The following is a 15,000-nucleotide window of genomic DNA, read 5'->3' as shown; positions in this document are numbered from 1 at the left end:
TCCATCTTTCTCTGCTTCATGCCAAGTTATTTCAGCTGAACCTGCTCACACTGTGGACTGGCTTCACCTCAGCACTTGTACCCATCAGGAATGTGAACACAGCCTGAAAATCTCCTCTGATTGGTCAACTGTGGGGGAAACGTAATCAGCTGCAGTGATACTTTGAAGTAATAATCCTTGACATTTTCATGAAAACAAGTCAGAGATATTTGTAGAAACAGTGAAATGGACTCAAAGTTCATATACAAAACCATCAAGAGGTGAACTGACTGGGTGCGATCCACGGCTCCTCTGCGATATTGAACCCCAAATTGCCTCCAGTGTGATACTGGTTTATGTGTGTGTTTTTCTACAGAGATGCACTGTGTATATAGCAAAGGCTGTATGAATGTGTGTGTGAATGTGACTTGTGGTGTAAAGTGTTTTGAGTGGTCGTTAAGACTAGAAAGGTCTATATAAATGCAGTCCATTTGCCCTCTGATATAAAAGCTTGCAGACATGTCAACTTGCGGCTGATATTTTGCTTCCAGCTGTAACAGCATTGAGGCTTTGCCAAATGTAACTCACATTACACCGAGTCATAATTGAATCCTTCTAAGCACTGACAGATGGTTGTGGTGTATTTAATATTTGTATTTGGTTAACTGAGGGCTCTGAGGATCATAACTGGGCTAATATGGTAATAAAACAACTTTATTAAATGCCAACTATAAATCATTGCAGACAGAGAGAAATGAGAGTTTCCTGTCATTCCGTATGTAAACTATAAATGAGGTTATGCTGTTTATCTTTCATGTAAAATATGGAAATAAATTAGAAAATTAACTAAATTTATTCAGAAGTAATGAAATAATTCTGAAATGTAGGCTGCTGCTGAAAACAAACAAACAAACAAACAGTGAGCGGTCATTTTGGAAACAATGGCAGTATTATTGAAATCTACTTAGCAAGATGGGTGAAAGCAATGAGCCAGTTAAAGTCTGAGAGGTCAGCAGAGTGAACCTGGTTGCATACGTGACCAGATTAATAGACCAATAGCATTAGTCCACTGGGACCTTGTCAAAAAGGGAGACACGTCGGGTGGATGCTGGACTGACTGCTGCTCCTCTCAACTTCATTCTTCCACTTACTTTAAGAAGCAGGGATCAGTGTGAAGTTGTAAAAGATGAAAAATGTATGACTTCCTTCAGACCTTCCACAATAAAAGTGGGGTTTAACTAAATAAGAAAAAAGTCACTTTTTGAGTGGAAGAAAATTACAAACGACACTCCAACATCTTCTCCATCCTCTGCTCTCAGCAGATTTTCTGCTTCTCTGCACAAAAATGGAAAATTTACCAACAGAATAAACAAAAATCTGAACATTTTCTCTGCAAGGATTCTTTTTCAGCACCTGGTGTGGGTTTGCTTTGTGTTGTACATCTTCTCAACTTGTGGATGCAGCAGTGACACTATGAGATTTTGTTCTTTATCGAGAAGTCTATAACTAAACACATGCAAGAGTGAAAAGTTGCTCTGAGCCTAATAAGTACTATAAGTAAGCAGCACTTAATGATCTATCAATGTGTATTTCATCTCAACAAAATCTTGAAACAAGGGGTTCCAGATAAAAAAAGACTGCAAAGTGATAGATAGCTTGGATTACCAGATCTTATTCTGTAACATTTAACGAAATAATTAAATATTGTGATATTTAGATAACCGACCAAAAAATAGAGCCCAAGAACAGTTACTTACACCCCTTTGTCTTATGAAAGTGTGAGTTGTTTTTCATTTAGCAGCTGTTGGATGCATTTCCCATCAGCTGGCGACAGAGGTCAGTAGAAAATATTTGCTCTATGCACCTTTCATAGATGACCGCCAAATAAGTGGCCAGTTACCCTATAGGCTTTTATTTTGAAGGCAGACAGTTCGATTTCCCGTATTTTTTTTTTGCCTAAACGGATCCAATTGACGCAACAAACTCCTCTGACCGGATTTATCTGTTTCCATATGACCGGGCTTACTCTCACAGCGGGGTTCATACAGGAATACTGGACGCTGACAGAGAGACAAAGAAGAGAGACAGGGAGAGAGAGAGAGAGAGAGAGAGAGCGAGAAAGAAAGCGAGATACTAAATGAAACAGTGTAATCAGCGGCAGAAGTAGAGGGGAGCGCAGACACTGGGGATAGTTTTTTTTAAATATCCATTCCTATGGTTGTCGGATCATAAACACTTGAGGACTTCATAACCATGCACTTACTGGGAATATCTCTTTTACTGGCTTATCTCCTCTACACCAACCTCGCCAGCGACTTCAGCCACAGCAGCTATGATGATTACTACGAGCAGGAGCAGATGGACGAGCCGGTGAGTTTGACAAAGAATGACCACAACTTGTTTGAAGTGAACCTGTAATATATATATATATATATATATATATATATATATATAAATAAATAAAAAGTGTGTGTGTGTGTGTGTGTGCTTACGGCACAAGGCTAACATCTGCTATGATGTTTCACCTGATCCTGTCAGTGAAGGGGTCCAGGGACCACCAGGGTCCATCATGTGGTTTGATACAATAATTGAATAAAGGCTATAAGGACCACTTAATAACCTTGGTATTGTGCACATAATTTCAATGCAGTCTAAAAAGTCTGCATTCACTGTGAACTCTTAAATTGTACGAATTTATTAATGGGGCACTCTAAAGATTTTACACATGAATTAAAGTTTACTCGTCATGAGGGGTAATGAAAAAAGTAACCATGGTGATGTCATATTGATGTCATCAGGGTGAGAGCATCTCAAATTTTTAAGAAAAAAGTTTACACTGAACCGGAGCTGTGGTGTTACTAAGAAGGCTGCTGTGTCTCATGAAAGATGACACTTACTCGTTTGTATTTGGGATCACAAATCTCTATTGCTTCGATTTTGGCCGGTCATTTTTTAAATTATTATTATTTTTCTTAATCTTTCCCCGTCTCTCTTCCCAAACTTAATTAAAGTGCAATATTAAATCAGAATCTATTTGTTTAATGCTAGAAAACAAAACAGAGACAAATACCTGTGGCTTCCTCACAAGCTAAAATCTGCAGCTGCTGTGAGTAGACATTTTTTTTTTTTTTTTTGCATCCACAGGATATTACATAAATGATGATGTTATATCAGTGTGCTTTAATATGAATTATTGCAAATTTTGACCAAAGATCATACACTTATCCCCAGGAAATATACTTAACGTTTACATACATCGTGTGAAAGCACAGCATTATGATCAGAACTTACCCACAAACTTTCTTTACTTACTAGGGAGACTTCCCACTAAACTGTTCTCACATGGCCAGAATAAATATACAAATGAATACAACTTTTGCACTTCCTCCCTTTCATTCAGTCTTACCAATTATCTCAATTCACTTTCAAGTTTTATTCTGCTGCTGCTGCGCTGTTGCTGTGTGTGTCTGTGGCTTTGGACAAGTGAAAACAAAAGGCGCATTAGTAACAGTCAGCGATCAGAGTGAGAAGCCAAAGCCAGATCTCTGAGTTTATTTTCCTAACTGATCGTAATCATCTGTTCTGGTGCGCAGGATATCATTAAAGGTTTAGCTCAAGCTTTTTCTGCTGAGCCTCTGGATCTCAGGGGTCAAACAGGGTTTTTATGTGTCACATTTTAAACGAGGCGTTTACTGTTTTACAAAAGAAAGGTAACACTGATGTTAACTCTCTTTTGTTTAATGGTTATTATTATCTGTCTGTCAAGTGCTGTAATAATAGTTGGATTAATACACCATTGAAACATACTTTTCTTTAATGTTATGCCAGCACAGCAGATTTGAATTGAACTGAATTAACATAGAAAATGGGTGAGAGAGGAAGGAAAACAGTGAGAGAGAGAGCAGTGAACATTTTCCATCCAAGGGGGAGGATTAGCCAGAGAAAAGAGCCAATGAAGGCAAATGTCACATAGGTCAAGTGTGTGTGTGTGTGTGTGTGTGTGTGTGTGTGTGTGTGTGTGTGTGTGTGTGTGTGTGTGTGTGTGTTTTCCACAGAGGCTGGGCTAGAGTAAGGGGGGTTGAAGTGCTAAGTAGTATCATGCAGCCATTTGATCATGGTAGACTCTGAACTGGGATGATGAGCTTCTCTCCCAGCTCCTGTCTTCAACCTTTAAAGCCCCAACAGTTATTCTGTGGAATTTCAATAACACCTGCTCATCTCTGCTGTCAGGTGTCTAAGGATAAATAACACAGGTTTTTACTTTTGGAGATAATTCAGCAAGGTAGGAATGAGGTTTTCAAATGATCATTTAATTTTCTCACCACACTTTATTTGCTGGTTCAATGCTTCAAATGAGTGGTTCCTCATGTTTTGTTCACCTCAGTGTAGGAAATGTATCAGGTTAAAGACCCCTTAGTTTTTAATCATAGCCTTCCTTTTTTAAAACTAATTTTACAACTTAAACACAGATATTGACAAGTGATATACAGAGGCTTCAGACAGTACACAGATCCCTTCAATTTTTGTACACTTGCTGTAGGTTACAATTACCATTTTTGCCACCAGTCTGCACTCAATAACCCATAATGACAAAGTGAAAGCATACTTTCAAATTTTCTTCAAAAACAAAAATCTCTCTTTTACAAAAGCATCCATCCATCCATCCATCCATCCCTCTCCCCAACACTACTTTCCAGTTCCTCCTGGGGGACCCTGAGGTGTTCCCAGGCCAGATAAGATATATAGTCTCTCCAGCATGTTCTAAGTCTACCCCAGGCCCTCCTACCATTTGGACATGCTCACAAAACCTCCAATGGAAGTTACCCAGCAAGCATCCTGATCAGAAACCTGAACCACCTCTAATGTCTACTTTTGATGCAGAGGAGCAGTGGTTCGACTTCCTACCCTTGATATAAAGTTGAGTCCAGCCATGGAATGAAGAACGAATGACCAAAATGAGTTTCCCTATCATTATTATTATCTGCAATTGTCACTACCCAAAGTTTTTGACCATTGGTGAGGGTTGGAAGGTAGATTGGCTGGTAAATTGAGAGCTTTGCTTCACCACAATGGTTCGGTGCAGTGCTTGCATTTCTGCTGATGCTGCAGCAATCCACGTGTCAATGATTGCACCCCCACAAGGGCCTCCAAGGGACACCGTCCTAACCCTTCTCCACATTCACAAAACACATGTACAATGAATTATAAAACTCCCATAACCCTTCCATTAATCTTGCAATGGTAAAGACTTGGTCGACTGTTCCACTCTCAGGTCCATGTACCTCCTCCTGGATGTCAGATTGGACGATCTGTCAAAGTATCCTTTTCAGCACCCTGGAATAAGCTTTCCTGGGGTGGCTGAGTAGTGTGATACCCAATAATTGAAGCACACCCTCTGGCCCTGGTTTTTAAATATGGGAACCACCACTGTAACTCTCTGTGACACCTTGCCACTGAGGAGCTTTTTGACTAGCTCATTGACCTCTCAGAGATATAAGTAAGGCATCCTCCATTTTTTCCTCCTCAGAGGACATTTTGGCTAGGTTCAGGAGTTCCTCAATGTATATCCTGAGTCAGAGGTAGCAGGGGAGGAGCCCCTGCTAAACACAGCTTGGGCCAAGCCCCACTTTCCCCTCCTGAGTTCCTTGCTGGTTTGCTAGAACTTCCTCAAGTCCAACTGAAGGTCTTTCTCCATAGCCTTCCTGAACTTCTCCCCAGTGAGGGCTTTGAACATGGCCTACTCAGATTCCATGACCCAACCTTGCATGGGGTGCATGACAAGTTTTACGCTGAAGACCTCACTGATAGCGGCCTCAGCTAGGTGTTCCCAGACCACCCCCACTACAGGTTTTCGTTTCCCAGGTATTCCCAGCAGCCTCTCTTCCACTTGATCCAACTCACCATCAGGTGGTGATTAGCTGACAGCTCTCCTCCACTCCTCACTCAAGTGTCCAAAACATCCAGCCGCAGATCTAATTATATGACCATAAAGTCCTAGTCCACCCTATACTCGAACATGGTGTTCGTTTTGGCCACTCCATGATGAATACAGAAGTCCATTAACAAAACACCATACTGTTTTAGATCAGGCAGGCTTTTCCTCCAATCATTCACCTTCAGGTCTCTTAATTATTGCCCACGTATGCATTGAAGTCCCCCAGGAGGACTGTAGAGTCCCAAGGTGGTTGGTTCCCTTCCCAGAACCCCACCCAGAGACTCCAAGAAAGCAAACTACAGTCTGATTCTTGTTACCAGCAACTTGCAGTCACATGGAGGCAATTCTCTCATTCCCTTGGGAGAACCCCAACCTCACTTTGGGTAACTCCGGAGAAGGAGATAGTCCTGCCTCCTCCAGGAGTTTGGTTTCAGAGCCAGAGTTGCATGGAGGTGATCACAACTATATCTAGTTGGTACTGATCTGCCTTCTACATCAACTCTGGCTTCTTCCCCACCAGAAACATGACAGTCCATCTCCTAGGACTGGTTTATGATACAAGGGAATGGCACAACAAGGTCCCTGATCTTGCCTGCCACCCAGTTTGTATCACAACTCTACACCCTGAGATCTTATTTTTCAAATTTGTAGTCTTCAGCCCCAGCTGTAATTGCATCAGGGGACAACTGAGGAAATTCAGATTTCATTCAGCTCCTCTTGGAGTCAAGAATGGATTTAAACCCCTTTTTCTCACATATAGTGTGAAATTAGTTCCAACTTTCCCTGATTCAATCTCCAGTCATTTAATAAAAACTGCCTTCAATCCATGGCACAGGGAAGATATTTAGCACACTTTGTGTTGTAGTTTTAAATTGAAATGAATAAAGTTTGATTCATTAATTGGCCATTTTTGTCCATCAAATTAATCAAACTTGCCAATGTGAAAATATGTTTTTAGAGATAAATAAAATAAGTAAAATATCTCCTCAGCCAGGCAGCACGATGCTGCAGTCGTGAGTGCTGGTGCCTCACAGCAAGAAGATTGGAGCCTTTCTGTGTTGTTTTCAATTTCTCTCCGTGTCTGTGTGGGTTCCCTCCGTGTACTCTGGCTTCCTCCCCTGTCCAAAGACATGCATGTTAGGGTAATGAGTGACTCTAAATTGTGCTAGGTGTGAATGTGAGTGTGAATGGTTGTCTGTCTTTATATGTCAGCCCTGTAATAGACTGGCATCCTGTCCAGGGTGTACCCCACCCTTGCCCAGTGTCGGCTGGGAATGACTCCAGCCCCCCTGCAAACCTGTATGGGTAAGCGGTATAGATAATGGATGGATGGATGGATCCCCTCAACCACTGTAAACATAGCCATTACATTATATATGGATATTCATAGTCCATAGAGGAGAGAGACTAATAATTACCAAGAATATTTATTGAAGCAACATTTCTGTAAAGAATATGTTAGTGTTTAGCAGCTGCTTGTAGGGCTTTGAAGGGTCTTGTCAAATGTATATTTATTGCAAAATGAATCAGTGCTACACTGGGTGTCTGTGTCCATAGACCTGTATAAATCACATTACCTTGACTACAAAACTATCAATGTAAGTTGAAGCTCGGAATAACCCACATTGTACAAAGCTTGTACATGGTTTAGCTAGATCTTCTGACTCATCTGACTTACTACATTTGGCTTGTTGGTGGGGGAAAAATACCCAGTAAGTCTCTCTGGTCAACCATTTGTCTTTCTCAGCAGTTCATTGTTTTCTTTGTTTTTTTAATCTGTCCTCCATGTTTTTGTTGGCTTTCTATGTCTAGTTTTTCCTTCTGACCTGCGAGTTCTGAACATTTTTTTTGCTTCATTGCTTTGGGGATTTTCAGAGGGTGAGCCCTATCAGCCTATCTTCCCTCAACAAACAGCATTTCAAAATAACAATCTTGGTGGGTTGACAAATGGAGGAATGGGGAACAACACCAGGTGGCAGCTAAATAAAAGGAATTTATTTATAAAGAAGAATATAAGTCAACCAAGATAACCTCAAATCAATATGACAAAGAGAAAGCCACAGCTGTCATCTGGTCGGCTGCGGAGAGGGAACCTCTCCCCTGAGGGGGAACAAGGCTGCAAAATGAGGGGGATTTGTAGGGAAGAACACGCTAGGCCCAGGTGTAGCTCATGCAGCTGATCATCCCCCATTCAGCACCTGCAAAACACAACCAAAACAAAAACATGGAGACCTAGTGCCTAGGTGGAGGGGTCATCCCCTACCTGGAGTAGCAGATCAAAGGACCTTTACCATACATGGCAATACAGACTAAAAGATCAAGACAAATACAACAAAGCACTGAAATGTTTATTTGGTCATATTTGTTCTTATTGGCAACTTACTGGCCATTAGATGTTACTCATTTCCAGTGTGATAGATACCAGGGATCTGAAATAACAAGGATGTTTGAAAAGTGCAGCTGTCATGGTAGTTTTTGTGGAGACTTTGAATTTTGTTTCCCTCTCTCCTAAAGATCTTAATATTGCTTTTGCACTCATGCCCCATCTAATCCTTGCAGGACTTTTCATTGCACTCTGACCCTGTAGTTGGCAACATTGACAATTCTACAGCTATATGAACAATACTGGCATTTATATACAGCACTTTTGTTGTTGCTTTTGTACCTTCTTAGTTGTCAATCACATGTTCAAAATATGGAAAAGAAGTGGAAGTGAACTCCATTGAATAAACAAATGACTTGTCAACAAAGTGACTTGTCAACAAAGAACTAAATATTTATTTTTATAAATAATATTTATTCTTATATCTACTAATAGTCATTGTCAATATTTTTCATTTGTTTTCTCTGTCCACTCCAGCTAACTACTGGAAAGTTGAAGGACATTGACGGTAGACTCTTCTTTAAGACTGTTCTTAGCATTTTACCTGCTAGCTTTTGGCTATCCTGTCTCGCTGTAGTAAAATGTAATTAATAGGTCAAAATATAAAAATACATGGACTACTGGAGGCTAGCGCTGAAGAATCAAATAATCAAATCAAGTTTACTTATAAAGCACATTTAAAACAACCAGAGTTGACCAAAGTGCTGTACAATAAAATACAAAGAAAAACACATAACATACTTTAGTAACAGCTAAAAGTGATGCCTTAACTATCCCACAGTCAGGGACAGATGGAAGAGTTTGAAATAAAAACACACAGGATAAAGCCAAAAAATATATTACTACATAACTAACGTTAGCATTAACATACGTTTACTTACCAGTCTAGAAGAAACATTGCAAGTTCAGCATTAAATTTCATTTCTTTACTCACCAACAGCTGTCTTCAGAGGCGGAAAGCAACAGCAATGTTAACTCTTGTCTCTATCACGTGTTTTCTTCTATTGAAGCAAACTAATTAGCTAGCCTTTACTCTCCAAGAGCAACTCACTGTAGCCTCAGAGGACGTATTATAACCTCTTGTCTTGTAGACGCAATGATGGCTGAAGCATTACCAATTATTCAGTTATTCAGCATCAGATAATATTATTCAGCATTATATTTCCTGATGAACTCTTTAAAAGAACATGTTAGTGCTTTGGTTTCTACATGTAAAGACATCTGTTCATTTTGCTAGATTTTCTGTCTAAGCACAGATACAGTGTAAGTTCGGTTTCAGGGATTAATTTTTGCCTCTGGTTTTCCCTGATAGAAACTCTGGCCAAACTGGGATTAAAAACTTTTGAAAACAGTTTGAAGTGATGATTTTTTTCTAGCAGGGCACCGCAGCTCGTCAAGTTACAACCTCAGTGTAATCTGTAGATGACCCTGAACTGTGAAATAGACGGATGGATGTGGTGAAATACCTGACACATGCCGGCATCTCTCTCTCTCTCTGTCTCCTCATGTCTGTCTCAATGTCTCTCTGTCGCTCCCTGTGGGCTTCTGTTGCTTCATCACTCTGCTTCATGATGTAGATTACTAAGAATAGAACAACATAAATGCTCTTTCTCCTACTTTAGCCTTTATCGTGATCCAGTCACCACAAAGTTTTTCTTTCATCTCCCAGTTTCCTTTTTTTTTTCTTTCCAGCTGCCTTGCCCTCTCCCCCTCTCGTCTGCCGGATCTCTTGCCCATATTTCACAACCCCCTGGAGTCTGCAGAAGAATGCGCTGTGTAATTATCGATCATTTTGAAGGAATTTTCTGTGATTTCTTAGTGGACATTCCAGCTCAGTCTGATTGCACTGCCTGAGTGTGGAGATTCGTGTCCACCCAGACTGTGTGATTTATAAATTATGAAATAAATAATAATAATTTGGAGAGTTTGTTTGGCTTCATAATAGTTTTGCTCGTTCAAAGGAAAATATCATAAAAAGCTTTAGAAAGATGGACAGTGACTGGTGAAGGCTTTGGTAATGGTTTGAGGCAACAGCTCCTCCAACCTGAACAAACGTCTGATATGAAGCCATAGCAGTGTCTCCTGAAATAGCACCCTGATGCCAGCAGGGTACTGGCCTTGGTTGTCATGGTTACAATAATAAGCATGTGGACTGTACTGAGAGCAGGGTACCAACCTTTGTTGCCAAGGTTACTTGGCTTGGTTAGGTTTAAGAAAACATGGTGATTTCAGTTAAAATAAGTACTTCTTCAACATTAGATAATATTTGTTATCATGGTTACTAGGGATGGGAATTGGAATCAGTCTAGAACTGGTTCCAAAATTTCCCATCCATAGGAATTGTATGCCTCCAACGTTATCGATTCCTCTTATTGATTCCACCTGCGAAAACTCACGCGTCATGACGTCACACGCTGCGACAAACTTTCAATATGGAGTCATGGCTGAGAGAAAAAGGAAGTCGAAAGCATAGGCTGTACATAACTGTGCTACCTATAATTTATGCAATGCAGTGATTTCATGCAAAGGGGCAAACACAACGAACATGCTCAAGCATCTTTCAACACAACACGGAATAAAACTACAAGAATGCAGCTTGTTTGAAAGCCTACGCACCAGTGCTTCTCAAAGCACCACCTCCGTTAGTGAAGGTAAAGTTAAATATCCTATGTTGAACGTTAGTGCCATTCGCGATGTTTTAGATGATGACAGGCAGGACAGGTCTCAGGCTTCAACCAGCTGCTCGACCTCATCTCCCACCTCGCAAAACCCTTTCACGCTTGCTGCACAGGGAGCGAAAAATGAGTGAGGAGAGAGTGCATGAGTGTCACCGAGCAGTGACAAAGTTTATTATGAGAGGTTTGCATCTTTTCTCAACAGTAGAACAACAGGAGTTTCGTTAGGTGGTTACAGGCTTTCGTACACGTTAGTTGTAAATTGATGTTGTGTGCGGATTGAGGCAGATACCTGAGCATTGTTTGTCATATGGGCCATTACTTGTATGTAAGCTAGATGCACACATTGTCTTATTGAAAGTATGGCATGTGCCCAGTCAGCAATCGATAAGGGAATCGATAAAGAATCGGATCGATAAGCAGAATCGAAAATGGAATCGATATTGATATCTCTATCAGGCTGATTCCAGCCTATAAACCACTGCTAACGAGGTGCAAACCATCTGTGAAGCAGATCAGAACTTGGCCAGAGGGGGCTACCTCAGCGTCTGTGACAGGATACATATCCAAATGCATGGAAGATGTGACTGTCATAAAACACATCACCACAAGGGCAAACGAAAAACCCTGGTTCACCAGGGAGGTACGTGAGCTCCTGAGAGCACGGAACACTGCTTTCAAGTCTGGAGACAAAGAGGCCCTCAGATCAGCGAGGGCCAACTTGAACCGGGGCGTGAGAGCAGCCAAGCATGCCTATGGACAGAAAATCCAATCACACTTCACTGACACAAAAGACCCCAGACGCCAATGGCAAGGCATTCAGTCAGTCACAGACTACAGGCCCACCCCCCCCCCACCCTGCGAGGACATCACAGACTTCCTAAACTCACTCAACGTCTTTTTCAGTCGGTTTGAAGAAAACAACACCACCACTCCAACAAAAGCCTCTCACTGTTTGGACAGTGCAACACTCCAACTGGACCTGGCTGACGTGCGGAGGACCCTTGAAAAGGTGAACCCCAGGAAAGCTGCTGGCCCTGACAATATACCTGGGCGTGTGCTTAGAGACTGTGCTGACTCACTTACAGATGTTCTCACAGATATCTTAAACATCTCTCTGAGCCAAGCCATCATACCAGAATGCTTCAAAGCCACCACCATCATACCGCTACCCAAGAAATCTCAGCCACAACTCTGAATGACTACCGGCCCATAGCTCTCACTCCCATCATGATGAAGTGCTTTGAAAGGCTGGTCAAGGCCCACATAACATCCAGCCTACCCGCCACATTTGACCCATTCCAGTTTGCGTACCGTCCCAAGCACTCCACCTCAGCCTGGCTCATCCGGAGAACAAAAACAGCTGCGTGTGGATGCTGTTCATTGACTTCAGCTCCGCCTTCAACACGGTCATCCCACAACACCTGGTGAACAAACTCAGTGCTATAGGCATCAACACCCCGCTTTGCAACTGGCTACTGGACTTTCTCAACAGACCACAGACAGTAAGAGTTGGCAAAAACTCCTCACAGACCACCATCATGAACACTGGGGGTGTGTTGAGTCCTCTGCTTTTCACCCTGATGACCCATGACTGTTGTGCTAAACACAACTCAAACAACATCATCAAGTTTGCTGATGACACAGCGGTAGTGGGCCTCATCAGCAACGATGACGACTCAGCTTACAGAGAAGAGGTACACCATCATTGGTGTGACACCAACAATCTACACCTCAATGTCAACAAAACAAAGGAAATAACTGTGGACTTCAGGAAAAATCACAAGCCACACACACCTCTCACCATCAATGACAGTGCTGTGGACTCAGCAACAGCTTTTTCCCACAAGCCATCAGACTGAAAACAAGAGCATAACCCCCCCCCCCCCCCCCCCCCCCCCCCCCACACACACACACACACACACACACACACACACACAAAAGACCGAACTATGATTCTTTTTTGCACAAAAACACAAGTTTACTCAAGTCTACTCTGCACTTTTGCCATATTGCACCTGTATCGTTGTACACAGTACTATTGCACTCCAGTAACATACCTCAACTGATTACATTCTGGAACACTGTATTAGTCTAGGAACTGTATGCTCACTGTAGTCTATATGTTGTGTTGATTGTTGATCTGTTACTGATATTTATTTGCACTTTATGTCCAGTGACGTCTCATGTCCAGTTTATACTTAGTTGTGTGTCAGTGATGTCTCATGTTCAGTTTATACTTAGTTGTGTGTCAAATTTAGTTTATGATACTGCACATTTGGAGTTTGGGGAAACGCAATTTCAGTCCTCTGTGTAATGTACTGTTGCATGGTTTGATTGACAACATAATCAAACATAAACTGCAACTTTCACACAGGAATCGAACATTGCTCTCCTATGTCATATTCCTATGTTTTGTTGACCCATCTATCCACCCCACCCCTGTCATAATTACCACTAGATGTTGTCTAGTAACAAAATGTAACTATGGGTCATAATACCCTGCTGCACAGATGATCTATGCGCTCATTGTTTACTGGAGGACAATCTCCTTTGAGGAATTCTGATGAGATAATGAAAATGTAAGAGGAAGAAATAAACAGCACATTAAATACAGAAAATAGCAATATCTGTGCTCCTGATGTGTCTCTGGAGTTTACACTAAGTAACTATGTATTTTCTATTTGCTAGCAGCTCATCCATTAAATTCATTTAGTCATGGTGGGCTGGAGTGAATGTTCCCTTCATTGTCACACTGCTTCACATTTACTCACACATTTAGTTTTAGAATGGTTGTTAATGTATTTCTTTCCTTTCTTTCTTTCTTTCTTTCTTTCTTTTCTTTTATTTGTGCAATAGAGTGATAGCAAAACTGAAACTCACAAAAAAAATAAACTAGTTAAGACAAAGGCAAAGTAGACAAAATAAACTGAGGGATACAATATGAATTCAACCTGTCGGGTCTGAGGGAGACAAGAGACAAAACAGAGGTAAAAAACAAAAACAAAAAAAACAGTACGCAGACAAATGTCTGTCCGTGTGTGTGTGTGCATGAATGAGATACATATACACACAATAAATAAATAGATAAACAATTATAAATAAATAAATAAAAACGTACTGAAAACCCTCGCACATCACTAATGACCTTTTAACCCTTTGTTATCACAAAAATATTGATTACTCCAGCTTTAAAAAATTGTTTTAAATACACTACAATACTAAAAGGCAAAAGAATAGACAACAGCAATTTTGGGTGCGGATCCATCAGGCTTCAGGGAAAGAACTGCTGGGGAATCTGGCAATAGAGTTGGACCTGGCTCAACTTTTGCTGCAACACAATGCAAATGTATTGGCCCATCATTTATGCAAGCATACACTCCAGGTAGACTGGTATGTTATGTAAATGCTGTAGTTCGCTTGACGACTATCAGGGTGAACGATGAAAGTGTTGTCTCTGTGGTGACTTTCTGGAGTTGTGCAGTCCTGCCTCATTGTATCTGTAAATGGCTGTGCAGAGATTTGGCATCTGATCAGCCTGCAAACTGACGTATCTCATCTCACTAGTACCTGAAGCAACATCCCCCACCAGTGCAGCCTCATATATTTTTTAATGCATGGCTGTTTTTGGTCAGAAAGTTGCTTGTAGCCTTCTGAGGTTGTAATGCACATTACACATCAGAAAAAAGAAGTGTGGGGTCCATCTAACCCCACTTCTTACCAGATGATGGTGTTAATGCATCAATAGAACCAGTAAACTCACAAGATTTTCTCATTCGCTTGCCTCAATCTTGGTATGTTAGGATGTGATATTAGATGAAATCACATCTGGTACAATCAGTTTAGTAAGGGTGAAATCTGTCAAACATACAGTGATGGTGAAACTTGTGAAATAAAGAGTCACACAGAAATGTCTAGATGTCTTTCAGGTGACATTCCTCATCTTAAACCATATCATGTCATACAGTGGAGGGGATCCTGTAAAACAGAATAATCTGCCGCTATAGGAGAAACCTGCTCCTCTGCAC

The 15,000-nt window shown here is 41.1% G+C and overlaps 1 protein-coding gene across 1 annotated transcript in view; it reads left to right on the top strand.

Annotated features, from left to right (window-relative positions):
* Positions 1–1,951: 1,951 nt before the first annotated feature.
* The window catches only part of vegfc (vascular endothelial growth factor c), a 78,392-nt gene continuing 65,343 nt past the window's right edge, over positions 1,952–15,000 (top strand). Inside the window, exon 1 of the mRNA XM_071504255.1 lies at positions 1,952–2,349. Coding sequence (XP_071360356.1) covers positions 2,233–2,349 — 117 coding nt within the window. The 5' untranslated portion in view covers positions 1,952–2,232. The remainder of the gene's footprint in view (positions 2,350–15,000) is intronic.

Source organism: Trachinotus anak, unplaced genomic scaffold (assembly GCF_046630095.1).
Source record: "Trachinotus anak isolate AG129_WGS33_773 ecotype Australia unplaced genomic scaffold, CSIRO_AGI_Tana_v1 ptg000019l, whole genome shotgun sequence".
Classification (NCBI taxonomy): Eukaryota; Metazoa; Chordata; class Actinopteri; order Carangiformes; family Carangidae; genus Trachinotus; species Trachinotus anak.
The sequence above is the reverse complement of the archived record's forward strand: the minus strand, read 5'-3'. Positions and strand labels throughout refer to the sequence as shown.